The sequence below is a fragment of the Acomys russatus genome, chromosome 14, assembly GCF_903995435.1.
Source record: "Acomys russatus chromosome 14, mAcoRus1.1, whole genome shotgun sequence".
NCBI lineage: Eukaryota > Metazoa > Chordata > Mammalia > Rodentia > Muridae > Acomys > Acomys russatus.
In genome coordinates this window covers 42,335,295-42,353,419 of record NC_067150.1, presented here as the reverse complement: position 1 = coordinate 42,353,419, position 18,125 = coordinate 42,335,295, and the positions used below count along the sequence as shown (strand labels likewise).

Genomic DNA, 18,125 nt, shown 5'->3' with positions numbered 1-18,125 from the left:
TCAGGGCCCCCAGCAATGTCACACAGCACTGCTAAGAAGGCTAACCTACAGGCTCCAAAGAAATATAAGAACTCAATCTAAGAATCTTCTTTAAATAGAAGTTGACAAAACTAATTTGGTCTCTGGTCAGCCTCATCCTCTTTTCAAGTAGTATTTTCGTAGATGAGTCCAGAAGCATGGACAATCACACAAGCGTGAGAAGTCAGACCGCCTAGATTCTACCTCGAGCCCTATTACTGTGCACACATGTGACACTGGGTCAGCCACTTGACCTCCTCCACCCTCAGGGCTCCTCTTCTGTGAAGTGGGTTCTCCTCACGTGGTTGTGAGGATCAAATGAGACACTGAGAAGATGGCTTATAGGTCGTGACATATTGCAAGGGAAGGCGAAGCCACGGGCAGGCTTACCTGCTGTTGATGAGTTCTTACCAATGCCTATGTGACTAATGGTGCCCGCTGCAGGGCGCCCTGCAGCAGAACTAAGTATGGGTGCCACCTATACACTGTCACTTTCATTTCGTTAGGGCTGTTTTACAAAAAGGAATTCTTGATTTCCCCAAAATGGCCTTAGACTATTTTAAGATGTGATGTCGCTCAAATCTATTGATAGGCTTTTCTCCAGAGATGCCCTATATAATCTTTGTACAGAGTCTAGAATTCAAGATATAGCATGCTGAAACATTTAAAAAAAAAATCTTAAAACACTTCCCAAATAGCCAGATAATTAAGACCAGTTTTAAAGAAAATAAAAGGAAAATTAGAAGCATCATAGATAGTATGGTTAGGTCACAGCTCTCCCGGGGTCGCCTTTTTCCTGAGCTTCAGGACATGGTGCTAGTCCTGGGAATGCTTTCAGAAGCTGAGTCTTGCTGGCGGTGAAAGGACATGTCAGTTGGCACTAGGCTGTGCTTCCTCAGCACTGGGACTTGAACCAGGTCTGCTAGGAGCTGCCAAACAACTTTGGTGGGGAAAGCAGGTGGCCTAAGGAAGGTCTGCTAGTTCTCAGACAGCAGGCCAGAGAGGGGGGAACGCTAGCACATCCCCCATCAAGGGCGCTCTGCTCCTCCTGTAAGCAAATTCTGCTCTTCTCTGCTCTGGTAAGCAACTGAACAGGGAAAAAATGAGGAGAGGAGCGATGTTATGTCCCCAGGCTTTAGGGACTCTGCATATCCGCAGAAAGCTCACGTGCAGAACAGACACAGGGGCAGGAAGTGTGTGACTTTGATTAGACCCTGACATAGTCCGTGACGAGCTCAGAGCACCCAGAATCTGGCATCTTGTCAGGCGACCTTTATCATGAGTGTTGTGTGATGACTTGGAGGAAGCCAGCTCAGGGAACCCCCAGTTAGCGCGCTGGCTGCCCGCCCGAGCCACGGGGGCGTCGCTAACCTCCACTCTTCTTCCTGCTTTGCTTTGCTTTCCGAGGCTTAAGGATGGTGTAGTTCGCATACACTGTATACTGATCCGACAGGAAGGGGACATAGAAAGCCCGAAGCAACTTGGAAGACCTGAAAGAGAAAAGGACGAGTTGAAGAAATGTTCTCATTTTACTGATGGCTGTGAAAACCATAAAAGAAACCAAGCGCTGTGTCAAGGATAGTATTTTACATAAGCACAGAAATGTCTATTTAATATTAGATCATAATAGACTACAGATCTTGTTACTCGTGTCTGTTTCCCTAATAAGTCTAAAGAACCTATCAAGAGCTACGGGTCTGCATTTTGCATTCAAATGTGAATGAAAATTTCAGTCTCAAATATTCTACTCCTGCTTGGAGTAAATGATTTGGGTTTAAGTTTGTTTATTCCATCTGACAGATCTATGAGCAAGGCGACACTGACGCTCTGCTTCGCAGATGGCAGGCAGAGGCATAAGCCTGCCCGGGTCACCAGATGAAGCAGCGTGTTCCAAGTTCACTCAGTGACTGATAAGAGTCACATTCAAGATGTTCATCCAGGTTTGATCCTAGAGTCGGCAAGTTTACCCATGATGGCTTATCCTGCAGCCTGCGGATTTAGCCTTTCCCGGAAGCTGTAATCACAGCTTCCAATGCGTCAAGCCTGAATTTTTCAGTCAGAAAATCCAACTTGGCCCCGTTGCCGACACCAGAAATGAGATAGCTGAAGTGTGTCCATGGCCAGTCCCTTTGCAGATTCTAAACTTGTAAATGTCATGTCAACGTGGCATTTGCACTGGCAGCCTACCTCTGGGCTTGGCAGACTGCTGTAATGCCTGCACACAATGACACTGCACTTGGCACACCTCTTGTAGACACTTCCCAACTGAGGTGCTGGCAGTGCCCGCTGCTCCACAGAGATGCACTCCACTTCAACAGCTCAAGGGTTTGGATAGAGAAGAGGGGCTTAGAGGAGACTCTAGACAGAAAGCAGAGCTCTCGGGAACATAGTAGCCAGGAAGAAGATGCACCTGCCTCAGACAAAAGGTAATTTCCTCTTTTTGCTCACAATGCACAGGTAAGTGATGTCCCTGAGAGAGTCTAGAGCCGGCACCAGCTCCTTCAGGTCAGTGGCCACTCCAGAAATGACTCCTGTCTGCTAGCAGCCACCTGCGCTCCAGTGCACTGCAGGCCTTGGCTAACACCAGGGGCTGCAGAAGCAGCTCTGCAGCAGCTTTCGGGTGCAGAATGAACCACAGGAGACGCTCGCACCCGCCAGTGAACACGGCTCAGAATCCTCATTTCAACATTTCGCATCTCTCACGTCATAGGAAGAACGCTGGCACAGGGACAAGGCACATTTCCGACACACACAGAGATCAGAAGCGGACCACGGGCGTCCAAGGGTCCTCGGGTGGCAGTAAAACTAGATGAATTCCCTCAAACTCAGGAGCGGATGAGTCGGGCCAGCACCTGTTGCCAAAGCCTCGTGACCTGAGGAGGATCCCCAGAACCCACATGGGAGAACAGAACAGACCCCTCAAAGTTGTCTTCTGACCTCCCTGTGCGCGTTCCTTCCCCCTCTCCTCATAATAGACAAAATAGACAGTAAATGCAATTTTAAAAAGAAAGAATTGATCACTAAACAGTATGTTCCCAGCACAAAAAGGAAATAGCACACTCTGCACAGTTAGCCTTCAAAAAGGAGGTCATCGCGCAATATTTGCAGTAAGACCTGGCTGACCCTGCTATAATAAAAAGAGATGCCCCATCCTTTCATTTTCCAAATTGTTGTGTGTAAAGAGTTTATTTGGTATAGTTCACAAGTGGACAAGCTGAAGGAAGGCATAAAATAGTGACAGAAGGAACATAGATGACAAAGACATTTTTAAAATCATTGATCAGTCTAATTGATTTTTAAACTCCAAATTAAAAAAAAAAAGTCTGAATTAGGAAACAAAGGAGATATGTGAATCACTAAAGGTTTCACAAACACGTTTCAGTGTTTCTTTTGATGATGCAGAAACGAGGAGGCTGAGGAGCAATGGTGAGCTGGATGTTAACAGCAGCAGGTCTGAAACCCACAAACGTTCAAGATGGATGCATCATGTTCCTGCACAACAGCTAATAACCGTGTGTGTGTGTGTGTGTGTGTGTGTGCGTGTCTCTTCCCAACAAGGAAAATACAGAATACAAATTCAGAATACAGAGCCAGGCATGGTGGCCCATACTTTTAATTTCAGCACTTGGGAGGCAGAGGCAGAAAGAATCCTATGAGTTCAATCCCAGTTTGGCCTATAAAGCCAGTTTCAGGCCAGAGTTCTATGTTTATACCCTATTTCAAGAAATTAAACAAGAAACACTCAGTGTGTATATCCATAACCAGAAGAATATGGAAAAGGTTGTTTCATTTATTCATATTCTTATTAAGATTTATTTTTATGGGTGCAAGTGTTTGCCTGCACGTAGGTGTACCATGTGCATGCTTGGTGCCCAAACAAGGCCATGATGTCGGTGCAGAGAACTGAACTCAGGTCCTCTGGAAGGACAGCAAGTGCTCTAAACCAATGAGCCATCTCTCCAGCCTCCACTTATTATACCTTCAAATGAATCCATTACCCTCCTGCTCCTACTTTTGTAATTTATAAAATAACTTAAGAACATTAAAAAGCAGACAGGGTCTACTGGACTGAGACAATGAACGCTGATGACCGTTTTCCTGGTGTGCTGACAGGTGACACCAGAGCCCCCCATAGTTGAGAACACTGCCTTGGCTGCACACAGAACATACCATCACCAAAGTACTGACTAGACTGGAATGGAAAGCCCATGATTCATTATCGTTGGGTGTAAAAGGCAAGCTGGAATAACAGGAAAGAAAAAAGACTGGGACAAAATATTTACAATGCATACAATAGAGGATTGCCATCTAGGGTATACACGCTGCTCCTACAATTCAGGAAGACAAACTCGATAGAAAAAAACAACAAAGAACATGAATAGCAAAGAGAAATGCAGATGGCTAACGCAATGTGGCAGAATGCAAGCGTGGACATCAATTCAACAACCAGGCTTGCAAAAGCTATGAAGTCTGGCGATGCCAAACATGGTACAGAACCAGGAAACAAACACATCAGAGAGAGCTACACCTATCCAGCCTCATGGAGAGGCAACTTCAGCAGAACCAGTTAAAGCAAGCAGCATGCAGCATGGATAGTACGGGCTTTCGTTATTTTATGACAACTCATTTATTTTCATGCTTCACAAATAACTTTTTATCTGAATACAAATGACACATGACCATAATGTAGAATACATACTATTAAACCACCAACACATAAGTTCAAAGCGAAAATATAAACATTCAGAAAAGCAGCCAAACTTTGAGAACTGGACAGAAGCAGCATTTAGTGCACACCTTTCCTTCTCACGGTCACCTCACAGTTACTTCGCTGGAGGCGCTGTGGTTGTCTGGGAACTCTGGTGACCTTTCTTCCAGTTCCTGGGGCTCCGTTACCTTTTTCACAAACTGTATGTACTTATTTGCTAGCTTGTTGACTGTCCCTTTACACTTACACATTGATTTCAGGGACCAAGGATGTTTGATCTACGCCTGGTACTATCAGATGATGAACAGCACATATATTGGACAGACGGATGGGTGGGTGGAGGACAGATAGGTGGATAAAGAAAGTGGGCAAAGGCTATCAACAAGAGTTCAGCTGCACTCAACCACACTGAGCACCATCAGGTGCCAGCGTACACAAACACAGAAAGGCAAGGGGAGCCAATGAGGAGCTCCAAGTCCAGGAAGTCGTGGTTTGGGATCATCATCTTGTCAAGGACAAACCTGAAGTGAACCGAGAGACACCCCAATTCTGCCGTGTTCACCCAGTGCAAGGCCACTAGAAAATTAGCACTAACTTCTAAACAGCGTCCATCAAGGAGGCTTCTACAGGTAAACCTGAGCACAAACTCAAATAGGAGAATGGGAGCACAGGGGCCTCGTCAGCGCACAGCACTGAGCACCCTCTGAGAACACAGAGCATGCCTCTCTCTCCTGCAATCGCCACATAGAGCTTGGGCCAAGTTAGCTGGAGTTCCCCTTGTCTGACATGAGCTGCAGCTCTACCTACCTACCTACCTACCTACCTACCTACCTTCCTTCCTTCCTTCCGCTTTGACGCTGAGAGAAAGGAATCCCTGATTACCTTAGTTTTAACCACTGGTATGTGTACCAGCACTGTTAAGGTAGAGTTATTACATTGTATTGTTTCTCAAGAAAGGGAAATCAAATTTATAAAAGGAAAACAGCTAAGTGCTGGAAGAGGGAGTCTGCACACAGTCACACACGTGGGAACATAAATCACACTGATCACAAGCTAAGACAACATGAGTTGTCACAAGGCCTGCAATGAAATGTAATGACACAGGGTGACCTAAGAGAACACAGGCATGTAACTAAGAGATACAGGTTACATGTTACCCACACAGAAGCCCAGTAAGAAAGTCTCTTAAGCATTCACGGATGGTACAGACCTGGACAAAAACAATTGTCTGAGTGGGCCGCGTAATTAGCTGACAGCTCAGCATGTGTTCTAATTCAATTACCAGTCACATTTACTGGGGCTCCAAAGCATTCTGCTGTGGAGACTTAAGTCTGCTCTTGCTGCACAGAATGGTGGTGCACACCTGTCATCCCAGCACTCTGGGAGGCAGATGGCTGTGAGTTTGAGGCCAGCCTGGTCTACAAAATGAGTCCAGGGCAGCCAAGGCTACACAGAGAAACTGTCTCGAAAAAACAAAAAATAAAATAAAGTTCTGTACTTGCTGACATGAAGGGAAGACTGGGAGTTAGCCCCCAAGTACCACCAGTCCAGCCAGTGCAAACGGAAATACTAGGTCAATTTGTCAGCTTAAAAAGACAGCCTTCTCGGTGCTGGAGAGATGGTGCCACAGTTAAGATCGCTGTCTGCTCTCCCAGAGGTCCTGAGTTCAATTCCCAGCAACCATATGGTGGCTCACAGCCGTCTATAATGTAATCTAATGCCCTCTTCCAGTGTGCAGGTGAACATGTAGGCAGAGCCACGTGTACATAATAAATAAATCTTAACAAAACAAAAACAAAAAACAAAAAACCCCCACAACTTTCTGACACCCAGGCTTCCCTCCTGTTCTTACCTGTCTGTCCGCCCATCATCTACCTAACCACTCATCCCCCTTCATTCAAACATTAAAACCACACTTAGCCTTGCTGGTTCAGCACCAAGGGGTATTTTGTGGAGCTGCTTTTACTCTTTTTCTTCCATGCAGTGCACATTTCAGGGAGATAGTTTCTATACCTATCCGTGCAGAACTGGCCCTTCAAAGTACCTTCAGTCCTAAAGACTATCTGGATTTCCTCAAGATTCAGTCAGTCAGCCCGCCAGCCTTTGCTGGGCAGTTCTAATGGTCAAAGGACTGGTTCTGGGCAAAGGTGAAGTTGTTTTCATAGCCCTTAACAGGACACGGGGTAAGGGGCATGGTTTTATCAACAGGAGGCACTGCAGAGATGCTCACACTCCTATCCCAGTGGACCAGAAGTAATGGCTGACTTGCTGCACTTGCCGGAGGGCCCTCTCCCAGAGACAGGACTCAATCCAGTGCTGCATCTCCAACTTTAGACCTGTCCATGGAAAACACTCGTGACTCTGCAGACCAGAGTACACTCTCAAATCAGACTCTACAGTCTGCTTTCCTAGCATCTAATGTGCACCTTCCACAAGGAAACAAAACCTCAAAAGGAAAACTGAGTTCCTTTTGTTTCCTTCCCATACGTTTCAGTCCTAAAGTCCTGAGGCAGAGCGGAGCAAAGGAGGAGTCTACACAATATGCGTAGAAGGGACGAGGGAGCTAGAGTGACCTATGGGATGGCGGTACCAGAGATACAGAAGGTGTCCATGTTAATGAAGAAAATGTTGTTCTAAGAGGTCAAATAATCTTTTCAGGTTCTGGTTCACACAGAATTTCCCAAGTCATTCTGACCCACGTGACTAGTGTAATACTCAACCTTCAGCAGGTCTATCCAACGTTCAGGCCACGTGGCAAAGTACGGCTACAAGTCTGTCCGTTAGAGTAAGCTCCAAAGATCTGTGATGCGGCATGCTTAGGAAGCCGGCCGAAGCACAGGTTGGAATCACAGCACTGCAGCCTGGACACGTATGAATCATGCAGCTGGTGTGTACAACATCTGGTGTGACATCAGCCTCTGCACCAGTCACCTTTAGCCAATATTCACAACAGTAGAGCTGAGATCTTTCTCAGCTGAGATCTTGCTGTTACGCAACTGGACCTCCTTCTGGTCTCCGGGCCTGCCGAGGGTTGGGGGCACCGGCTCTTCACCACTGTTTTCCCATCTGGTAGCTACTGAGAGATGTAGGTAGGACACAAATGGTGTCTATCAGACTCTCGACCCTGTCCCTCAGACCCGTATCTACGCGGCAGGAGAGCACTGGAAAGCAGGACAGGACAACTCTGGCAAGCTTTAACGACTTGAAATAAGCAACGAGATACTCTGCCTCAACAATTTTTATTTCATTAAGGTACAAGCTTCTGACAAGATCCTTTTCTTATCTCTCTCCTTGTCACTGTTCCATAAATCCAGTTTTAAGAACATGAGTCTCGGGCTGGAGAGACGGCTCAGAAGACCCTCTAATGTGCTGAGTCGTGAAGGAGCTACAACAAAGACTGCTGATGCCAGTTGCCCAGTCCCTTAGTGTAGAGCAGGGGCCACCCTGAAACACGTACCTCCTCCCCAAACTGAGTCTCCAGCACTGACTCAGTGAAGAGACGTGGAGAGGTCTTTCTAGAGCGCTCACTCCACAGCAACAGAAAGCAGAGTGCTCTGGGCTCCAGGGGATTAAAAGGTTTGTTCTTTTTATTATTCCTAAATGTCAGCACATTTCAATGATTATGGAACTGAATAAGACATTAGGCAACATGTAGTGCGTTTCGAAGCCAAATCTGGCCCAGGACAGCTCTGTCAGATGAAGGTCTTGGCAAAGCCTCTGGGGGGAGATGAAGGAGAGGCAGCAGCTGACAGAACTGAAGACTATGAGAGCAGTGAGCTGATGAACAGGGGGAAGAGTACATAAACTCTGCTCATCCTTTTTCTCAGCGTCCTTGGCACCAACGAGGGAGGTTAGGCACCACCATGACTAGGATGCAGGAAAAGAGACAAGAGCCTACCACTTGCTGGCCACATGGAAAAACAAATTCTTCCCAAAGGAGCAGACGTCATGTGAAGTGAGCCAACTGTTGGCCATCAAATCCTGTCACCTGGGTAGGAAAGGGAAACGGCCTTCAAAGCTGCCCTTTTCTTTCTTGTAAGAAATCTTTAAATTGAAACATTAATTTAGAAGAACGGCATTTTAAAAGCTGTGGTGATTTTATGGCTGTGGTGTCCATTAAGTTCACTGGGACCCTGTGGTAAGTAAGGCAGTTCTACTCTTCACCCCTTGAGCATGGGCTTCCCACCTCCAGCAGGGGGAAGGGGAAGGGACACTGTCTGGCTTCCAAGGCTAGGATGACAGCCTCCGCTGAGATCTAGCCAATCACTAGTCTCAATGGCCAGAGGTGGGTGAGGAGAGGTGTCTCCGTCTCAGTTATCACCTGATGGCCAATGCAAGAGAGACCCCCCCACCAAGGAAAAGCTGGCTGGATAAGCCAGCTGTGATCTTCTTTTACATCTTTAAGAATGGGTAATTGGGGCTGGAGAGATAGCTCAAACGGTTAAGAGCACTGGCTGCTCTTCCAGAGGTCCTGAGTTCAATTCCCAGCAACCACATGGCAGCTCACAACCATTTATAATGAGCTCTGGTGCCCTCTTCTGGCCTTCAGGTATACATGCAAGGCAGAGCACTGTACATGTAATAAATAAATCTTTAAATAAAAGAGAATGGGTGATTGTTACACTGCAACAAGATTCCAACTAACCTACTCTTCACAATACTTACTCCAGTCACATTATAATTTTACAGAAATAAATAGTTCTGCCTGTGCTGGTTCCCATCAACCAGGCCACCCTGCTACAGTGGGTACAAATAAATACAGGTATACAGGAGTGATAGTCTTTAGGCCTCATAGTTGCTAGATTTACTTCTTGGGAGATAAGTAAAAGGCCACACACAGGCTGTAGAAGTTCTGTACATAAGGCAAAGTTCAGGTCCCTGTGCTGGGCCCTGAGAGAACAAAGCAGTAGATACTGCTATGCACTCCCCACCTGGCTACAGCTGAGGTCCTTCAACTAGAACGGACCCCTCCTCCACCCCGCCAGTTGCTGTGTGGACCTGCCTCTGTTCCTCACCTGTAATGAGATCTACGGGAGTGTGAAACCCAGCCTAAGTTCCCCTGAACCTTCTCAAGCCTCTAATCATGAGAGTCTGTAACTCAGTTGGATGAGGCCCCCAAATGCTCTAAAATGGGGAGAGCCACAGGAGGAAGCAATACAAACAAGATGAAAGAGGCTGGAGGAGCCTCTGCAGGTGGAGAGCGCTGCACATCAGACCGTCTCCAAAGCCGCAAGCAGACCCCACAGTTCAGAAGGCCAACTTGAACAACCTGGAGAGCCTTTCCCACCAGGCTCCCACACTTGGCACTGAGCTGCTAATTTATTCTAGCACTCTTTTCACCCCTCTCAGGGGACTCTTAGAGGAAGAATTACATCCACCCACTTGTCAAGCTATTTTATACAAGTAGCAATTATGTCCTGCTCAAGAATGAAAAATCCCCTAGTTTCATGTATGTAATATGAGCTGGCCATAGGATGGCAAATCTGCACTTTTTACTGTTGAGGCTGGAGAGACGATTCAGCAGTTAAAAGCACTGGGTGCTTTTCCAGAAGACCTGGGTTCAATTCCCAGCACCCACGTGGCAGCTCACAACCATCTGTAACTCCAGTTCCAGGGGATCTGACACCCCTTGAAGGGCACCAGGCTCACAAGTGATGCACAGACATACATGTACGGAAAGCACTTTTCTTTTTCATTGATAGTGTCAACTACACTGCCTCTCATCTCCTATGAGTCTGATGGTCCTTATAAGCACAGTCAGACTCAGTCATGACACTCAAGGTCCAGAAGCTAGGGCTAGAACAAGCCCCATGTGAGCAGAGCTCAGTTGGTCACCGAAATCCTCCTCTCCAGCTAGCAGGCCTGAGGTCCCTCGTCCTCGGGAAGTAGGGGTTCTGAGACAAGCAGCCAGGGCCTACCTTCCTTGCTATTCCACAGAGAATGGCTCCTTCCCACAGCCACTGGTGCCCAACTTTTCCCCCCCTGGTTTTACAAGACAGGATTTCTGTATGTAGCCTTGGCTGTCCTAGACTCGTTTTGTAGACCAAGCTGGCCTTGAACTCACAGAGCTCTGTCTGCTGCTGCCTCCAGAGTGCTGGGCCTGGCTGGTCTCTAGCATTTAAAAATCTGCCCTAATCACAAAGTTGCTTATCTTGCGCAAAGGCTCTCCAGTAGCATTCTTTCCAAAGTATGATGTGTTTTAATATGTTGGTACTTAAATTATGCTGATTGCTTCTGTTTCATATGGCTGAGGCCTTATTTAGACTATGTCAGCAAGGAATGTCAGCAAAACAAATCGAGTAAAACTGCACAAATCTACATAAGAATTAAGGACACTGTATTCTGGAACCCTGCAGAACTTGCTAATTTACTGAAAGGTCTAACTTGTTAGAATGCTTTAAATTTAAAGGCCCTTTCATACACTCCTCCCTACAAAATGTATAAAACATCTTTCTGAAAGTTGGGGCATCAGCGCAGTACTAACACCAAGAAGCCAGGATTAATGTCGCAGGTCCTGAAAACCTAGGTTCAATCCCCATGACTCACACGGGAGGAAAACCAACTACTACAAGTTGTCCTCTGACCTAATGAAAGCCATGGTATGTATGTATGTGTACATACACACACATACACACACACACACACATTGAAAACACAAGTGGCCTGACTTGTCCTCTTGTCACACTCATTACTCTTTTTGTCACTTGCTATCCTCAATTACTTCACACCCGCTCTCTGAACTTTTCAAAACGTCATCCCATATTTTCTTATCAAGTGAAATATTCCACTTCTGAGTTCCCCGAGAAAAAGGGGTGCTATCAGGAGAAATGCTCTGCACTCTACCAACCACGCGCAGCCTTGACTATGAACTCCTGTACTTCAAACAAGGAGCTGGAGAGACACGTGTGGCCTGGGGCTGTGATGTCACACAAAGGCTCCTCAGGCCTGCAGAAAGCTCTAGCAGACACGCTGTACAGACGGCCCACGGCTTTCTCTGCAGACTCTTCTCTCATCTACCTCACTGACGATGCTACAGGAATTCTTTCCTGTCTCAAACATCACCTGCTTTTAGCTGAACAAGAGTCTTCTCGTCAGCACATGGCCCAGGTGTTTTCTCATTCTTTTTTTTTTTTTTTTTAAAGGATAGTTTGGGGTGATAAAATGTTTTAGAATCTCCTGTAACTAATTAACAATTACAATAAAGTAGCAAAAACATACTGAAGTCAATCATTTTTGTACAAATCAGCAATGAACAAGCAGAACTGCAATAAAAAAAACATCAGTACCATTTGCATTAGCACTCCCCCAAAAGATATAAATCTCAACATGCGTACAAATCCATAAGAAAATTACAATGAAATGACCCATGGCGTCATCCCGTGCTCATGACCAGGGTGGCTCAATATTACTGAGACACCAGTTCCTCCCAACCTAATATTGATACAATCACAATCAAAATCCTAGAAAATTTTACAAAGACAAAAAAACTCTGAGTCTAAAGTTTATATGAGCAGGCCAAAAGCCAGAATGACCAACACACTATCAAAGGAGAAGGTGACAAAAATATCTGGAAAAATGACCACCTGAAGACTGAATATATATAAAGCAACGTCAATAAAGACTGGAGAAAAAACAAATTCATGGATGGAATAGAAAAAAAGTCCAGGAAATGGTCTTTTCACAGAAAACTACAAATCTCTGAGAAGGGAGCAGAGCTATAAAATGGAGAAGTAAGAGACTTTTCAATAAACGGTGCCCTAAGAAGTGGACACATAAAAAGCTATTTTATAGTGCTGGGTGTGGTGGCACGCACCTTTAATCCTAGCACTTGGGAAGCAGAGGCAGGTGGATCGCTGTGAGTTCGAGGCCAGCCTGGTCTACAAAGCTAGTCCAGGACAGCCAAGGCTACACAGAAAAACCTTGTCTCAAAAAACCAAAAAATAAAAAACAAAAAAGTATTTTATATTCATATAAAAATGAATGAATCTAGACACAGATATTATACCAATCTAAAATCAACATGGATTATAGGTGTAAAAATATAGTACAAAGTATAAGACCCCCAGAAGGCAGCACAGAAAAACACCAGGTCTTCAGGTTGGCTACTAACTTTTAGATATAACACTATGACACGATCAATGAAAAAAAAAAAAAAAAAAAAACAGATAAGAGGGAGCTTAATAAAATCAAAACGTTTGCTTTTTGTAAAAGACACTCAAGAAAAGGAGGAGGACACTAAGACCAATGGGACATACTTGCAAAAGATGTACCTGAGAGAGGATTGTAATCCAAAGTACACCAAGAGTTCTTTAAACGACACAGTAAGGACATAAAGAACTCAATTAAAATGAGTCAAATGGGACCCAGGCCCCCTGCACCTAGGTAAGGGTTGTGAGCAGGTCTTCCTGTGGGAATCCTAAAACGGGACAGGGGCTGTCTCTCACTCTGGACAGGGGCTGTCTCTCACTCTGTCGTCTGCCATTTGATCCTTTCCCCCTAACTGGGCTGCCTTGTCTAGCCTTAACAGAGAAGATGCGCCTAGTCTCACTGCAACTTGATACGCCAAGGCTGGTTGATAACCATGGGAGGTCTGCCCTGTTCTGAGGAGAAGGTGAGGAGAGGCGGATGGGGGCGGGGCAGGTGATAAGGAGGGGCTGGGAGGAGAAAAAGGGACAGGGAGCTGAGATCAGGATGTAAAGTAAATAAATAATTTTTATTTTAAGGGAAAAAACTGTCAAGTATGCTAGAGGGACGGCTCAATGGCAGGGCACTTGCCTAGCAACCATAAGGCCTTGGGTTCAAGCCCCAGAGCTAGAAAAAGGGGAGGAGGAGGAGGAAAAAAGATAAAGGCACTAGCACTTTAAAAACACCTCCTCCAAACAGACTTACAGTTGACAGATAAGCATATAACCAGATGTCCTCACCATTTATCTCTAGAGAAGAGTAAACAAAAGCCACATCAAGAGACTACACTCCCTACAGCAAGCGCCTCCCTCTTGGCTGGTCAGAATGTAGTGGAGTGGCAGCCTCCTACAAAGCTAAGCACACTCACACCAAACAACTCAGCACTCACACTGTTCAGAAAAGACGCAGAGCTGAAAACTCACCTGCCCAAATGTGCATACGGGTATTTATCCGAACCGAGCAATGGAATCTGATCGCTGGAAATGTGCAACAATCGAAAGCTTACAACTTTCTCAGGGCCACACCATTAAAACGTGTTTCTTGCACAGAATCATTATATAAAATCATCATAGGAGCCACAGAGATGGCTCAGCAGTTAAGAACAACATTGCTCTTCCAGAGAACCCAGGCTTGATTCCCAGCTGTTGGGGTACACTGTGTGAAGCTGTGTCTCTGTATATTCGACTGTTAATTGCTAAGCCAGCAGAGGGCTAAGTCCTAGCCATATTGTTATTTCTACGGCCCATCGCCTGCTTTGTATTTTGTAAATATTCATCTTTTCTCAATTGCCTACAGGTTATAATAAAGAGCTGAAGGCCAATATCTGGGCAGGAAGTGGAGGGCAGAACTTCCAGGAGGGAGGGGGGCACATTGGAAAAAGAAAGGAACGGCAGGGACAGGGATTCGCCAGAAAACACGGAGGTGAACAGACATGGACCAGAACGGAGCAGAGGTAGAGCTAGCCACATGGCGGATGTAGTGCCAGGATTAGTCATGTAAATCTAGACAGTCAGCTGGGAGACTGCCCAAGCTAAAAGGCCTAAGCTTTAAACTTATAAATGTCTCCGTGTCATTATTTTATTGCTGGACGGTCCAAGAGCCTCCCTATGCCCAGCACCCACTCCAGGGCGCTCACAGCCATCTCTAAGTCCAGCTCCAGAAGATCCCATGCCTCTGGCCTCTGTGGGCACCAACACCTGTGTGACATACACTCACACAGACACACAAATACACCCAACTGAAAATAAAACATCTTTTTAAAAACTACCAATAAAGGTATACGTATAAAGTATATATGAAACAAACTAATTTTGTGTGTAGACCTGGGTTCTTTCCCTAAGATATCTTATAATGCATATGCCCACATTCCAAATATGACATCTGAAACACTTCTGGTCCGAAGTATCACAAATAATAGACGCTCAATCTATAATAGCTTTACTCACAACTGGATTATAGACCTTTTGTGTGTATCCTCTCAAAATTCATGTTGAAACAGACATGGTGACTCACACCCATAGTCCCTGTGGTTGGGAAGTGGAGGCAGGAGAATTGCAAGTTTGAAGCCAGCCGAAGCTACACAGTAAGACCCATTTCTTTTTTTTCCTCTGCTCTAATTTGATCCCCAACGCAATGGTGTTGTGGAGGTGGGGCTCTGGGAGGTGCCTCTGCCCTGTGTGGAGAGCCCTCCAGAGTGCGGTTAGTTCCCTGCAGAGAACTAGCTCACCCTTCTTGGCATGTTAGATAAAAGAAGTCTCTATCTGAAGCCTACAGGGCCGCATGAGAAGCTGATTGCTAGCCCCCTGGCTTTGGACTCCGGCTTCCAAGACCTTGAGGAATAAAGTGCCTGCAGGTTAGCCCCTCAGTCTAGGGTGATTTGTTGCAGTTGTATGAGCTGGACCAATTGCAAAAACTTGGAAGCCCTTAAGGTCTTTGATAGGGGGAGACAGAAGGCCTACTTTGACCACCCAGCTAAAGGACTAACTCTCAGCTCCAGCAGGTCCCGCCCTCCTTAATGCTCCCTCAGTACCTATGCTCTTCTACTGGACTGTACACAATGACTAACCTTGACTGTCAACCTGACTGGGTGGAGAAGGCCCTAGCTCAGGAAAGCATAGTCTGCTGGGTATTTCAGAGAGGTTTGACACAGAGGACAGCAATCATTGTGAGGGTAGGGGTAGGGGATGGGAGGGAGCCTGAATATGAACATCATCAGTCAATGGGCTGCAGGCCTGCCTGGGACAAGGTTATGTCACTGGTCTCACATTTGTTCTGAGCTTCTACCTTGGACTGAGTAGGAGCTACCAAGTACTCTGGCTATCCAGTGTGCTCTAACAAGCCCCTTCCATAATTACACACACATTCAGTTGGCTCTCTTCCTCTAAAGAATCTTAATGCACCATACAATCTATCTCCTTCTTCCTGCTGCTTATTCGCCTTCAAATAGGAAGTTTACAAACACCCTTACACTGCCAGCCCACAGTTCCCATCACTCTTCTTACCTCTAACTCTGAGGCCTTTCTGAAGAGGCAGCCAAGTCCTCTAGCTCTTTGGTTTAAAATCTTCACTAGATCTGCCAGGCATGGTGTGACACACTTGCAATCTCTGCATTTGGGAGGCCGAGGCAAGAGGATCACAAGTTCAAGACTAGCCTGGTCTACCTAATGAGTTCCAGGTCAGCCCTGAGCTCCAAAGTGAGACTCTGTTTTAAACAACCAAAATAAAACCAAACAAGTCCTATCTAGTACTCGCTGAGCTTTGATTCTGAAAATTATGGACATCAAGCTCCTCAGTACACAATTAATCTTGTTAGCAATGTCAGAATGCTCGGTTAAGATAGCTAAAGTCAGTTACCAAAACCTTATTTGAGTTTCCACAGTAGACCTACCTGTACTACTCCAGGACCTTTCAGTACGGTAATAATAGAATACACTTTGCATCCCAAAGCCTGAAGAAGAGAGTACTCTTAAACGTTCTCAGTGCACATGGACAAAACTGTAAGATGTCTTGGAATCAAATAAAAAGGAAGTCAGAGTTACTCAAGACCGCAGGGGCTAGATTCTCTCAACTCCAGCGTTCATTTTTACACCAATCAGGACACCTCTCACAACTGAAGCACATACCTAGAGGCATCCAGGAAGGGTCTGTGGGCAAGGCTGACCCACTCTTCCTTGTTGGAGGAGTAGTTTGGCTCCCGAGGTGTTTCTCTCATGGTGTCCAAATCCACTAAGTAATGGCATTTGCTGATGTCAATCTGAAATGAAAAGGCAAGCTCTCCATCAGTAATTGTGAAGGTTCCTGAAGAGTGGGGACCCAACCACAAGCCTAACACTTCCCAGAAGTCTGTGTAAGGGCCAAGGACCAAAGCCACCTGTGCTTCGTCCACTCTGCTAGCACACAGGCTATCACCGAGGCTCCTGGGGACAACATGCGCTTGCTCAGACGGGCACATAGCGAGCTGTGGGTGGTCTGCAGCTAGTCTACATCTGTAAGTCCCTCTAGCCCCTCAGACACTTATAAAGCCAATTTGAGTGTACAGCTTATCTCTAGAAAAGCTGTCTTGTGCTTGCCACTGCTCCCTTCTATCTATCTTATTCTAGAGATCTAAAGGGCACAGTTAACACAGACACCAGTCTGTGAGGAAGCCCTGGCTCTCCTGAGGGGGCCAGAGGCTGCACTGCACCTCATAATAATATAGCAGGATCGTGAGCTTCTCCCGCAGGAAGTCAACAGAATGGACAAAGGAAAGAACTGTCTCCACAGTGAAGCTCAACACAACTGAGGAGCCGCAACTACGGGACTGACAAGCAGGCAGAGTACAGAATATTAGCAGTGTCATTCAACTGGTGACAGCATGGATGCCCTAGAACCTACAGGTCAGTATGAGTGCATTCCACCTTAAAACTGAAAGGGCCTGTTCATCACAGTCACCATTATGAAACACAGAAGGTACAGACTAGAAAACAGATGACACACACCAAGCAGTCACAGTTGGCAGTGTATATGATGAGCTCCTGTCCATCAGTAAAACAAAGGAAACCACCCAACAAAGAATGAGCAAGCTACTTTTGTAGGATAAGGGTCCACGCTCATTTCCGGGTCTGAAAACTTACCAAGATCTACCAATCCCCTGAAAACCCACCAATCTCTGAGCACAAAATCCCATCAATCCCTGAACACAAAATCCCACCAATCCCTGGGCTTGTCTTGAAATACCATTAGTCCTTACACTGGAAATCTCCACCCTGGAAAACTCATTCTTCCACAAAACCCTATATCAGCCTGTCTCCCGCTCGGTTCCCCGCTGGCACAGCAGGAGCCGCCCTCCTGTGTGTCTCTTGCATGAGGCTTGCTGTGTGGTGCAACTCTGTGGTATTCCTTGGCTTCCAACTGCCAAGATACCTTTCCTGGCAGCCCTACTTGAACCTTCTCAAATTGTCCTACAGTATTCCCCTCACATCCACTGGGGCAGCCTTTCCCCTCAGAGCTGTAACACTTACAGCATTATTAGGTATTTCAAAGTCTTTAAACAAAACAACTGAAAAAGTGCTCAATCTCACCAGTAAGCAGAAAATGTAAAGTTGAACCACAATAAAAAATCCTGGCCATAATATAAATCAACAATTATACATTAAGGTGGTATAAAGTTTTTAGAAAACTATTTGGTAGATCTACCAAAACTGAACATCAGTATTTCCTATGACCTTACAATCAC

The 18,125-nt window shown here is 45.9% G+C and overlaps 1 protein-coding gene across 1 annotated transcript in view; it reads right to left on the bottom strand.

The window, feature by feature from the left end:
• Positions 1-1,314: 1,314 nt before the first annotated feature.
• Positions 1,315-18,125, bottom strand: part of Alg9 (ALG9 alpha-1,2-mannosyltransferase) — a 64,623-nt gene continuing 47,812 nt past the window's right edge. Inside the window, exons 14-15 of the mRNA XM_051156430.1 lie at positions 16,534-16,664; positions 1,315-1,508 (exon numbers count right to left, since the gene is read on the bottom strand). Coding sequence (XP_051012387.1) covers positions 1,385-1,508; positions 16,534-16,664 — 255 coding nt within the window. The 3' untranslated portion in view covers positions 1,315-1,384. The remainder of the gene's footprint in view (positions 1,509-16,533; positions 16,665-18,125) is intronic.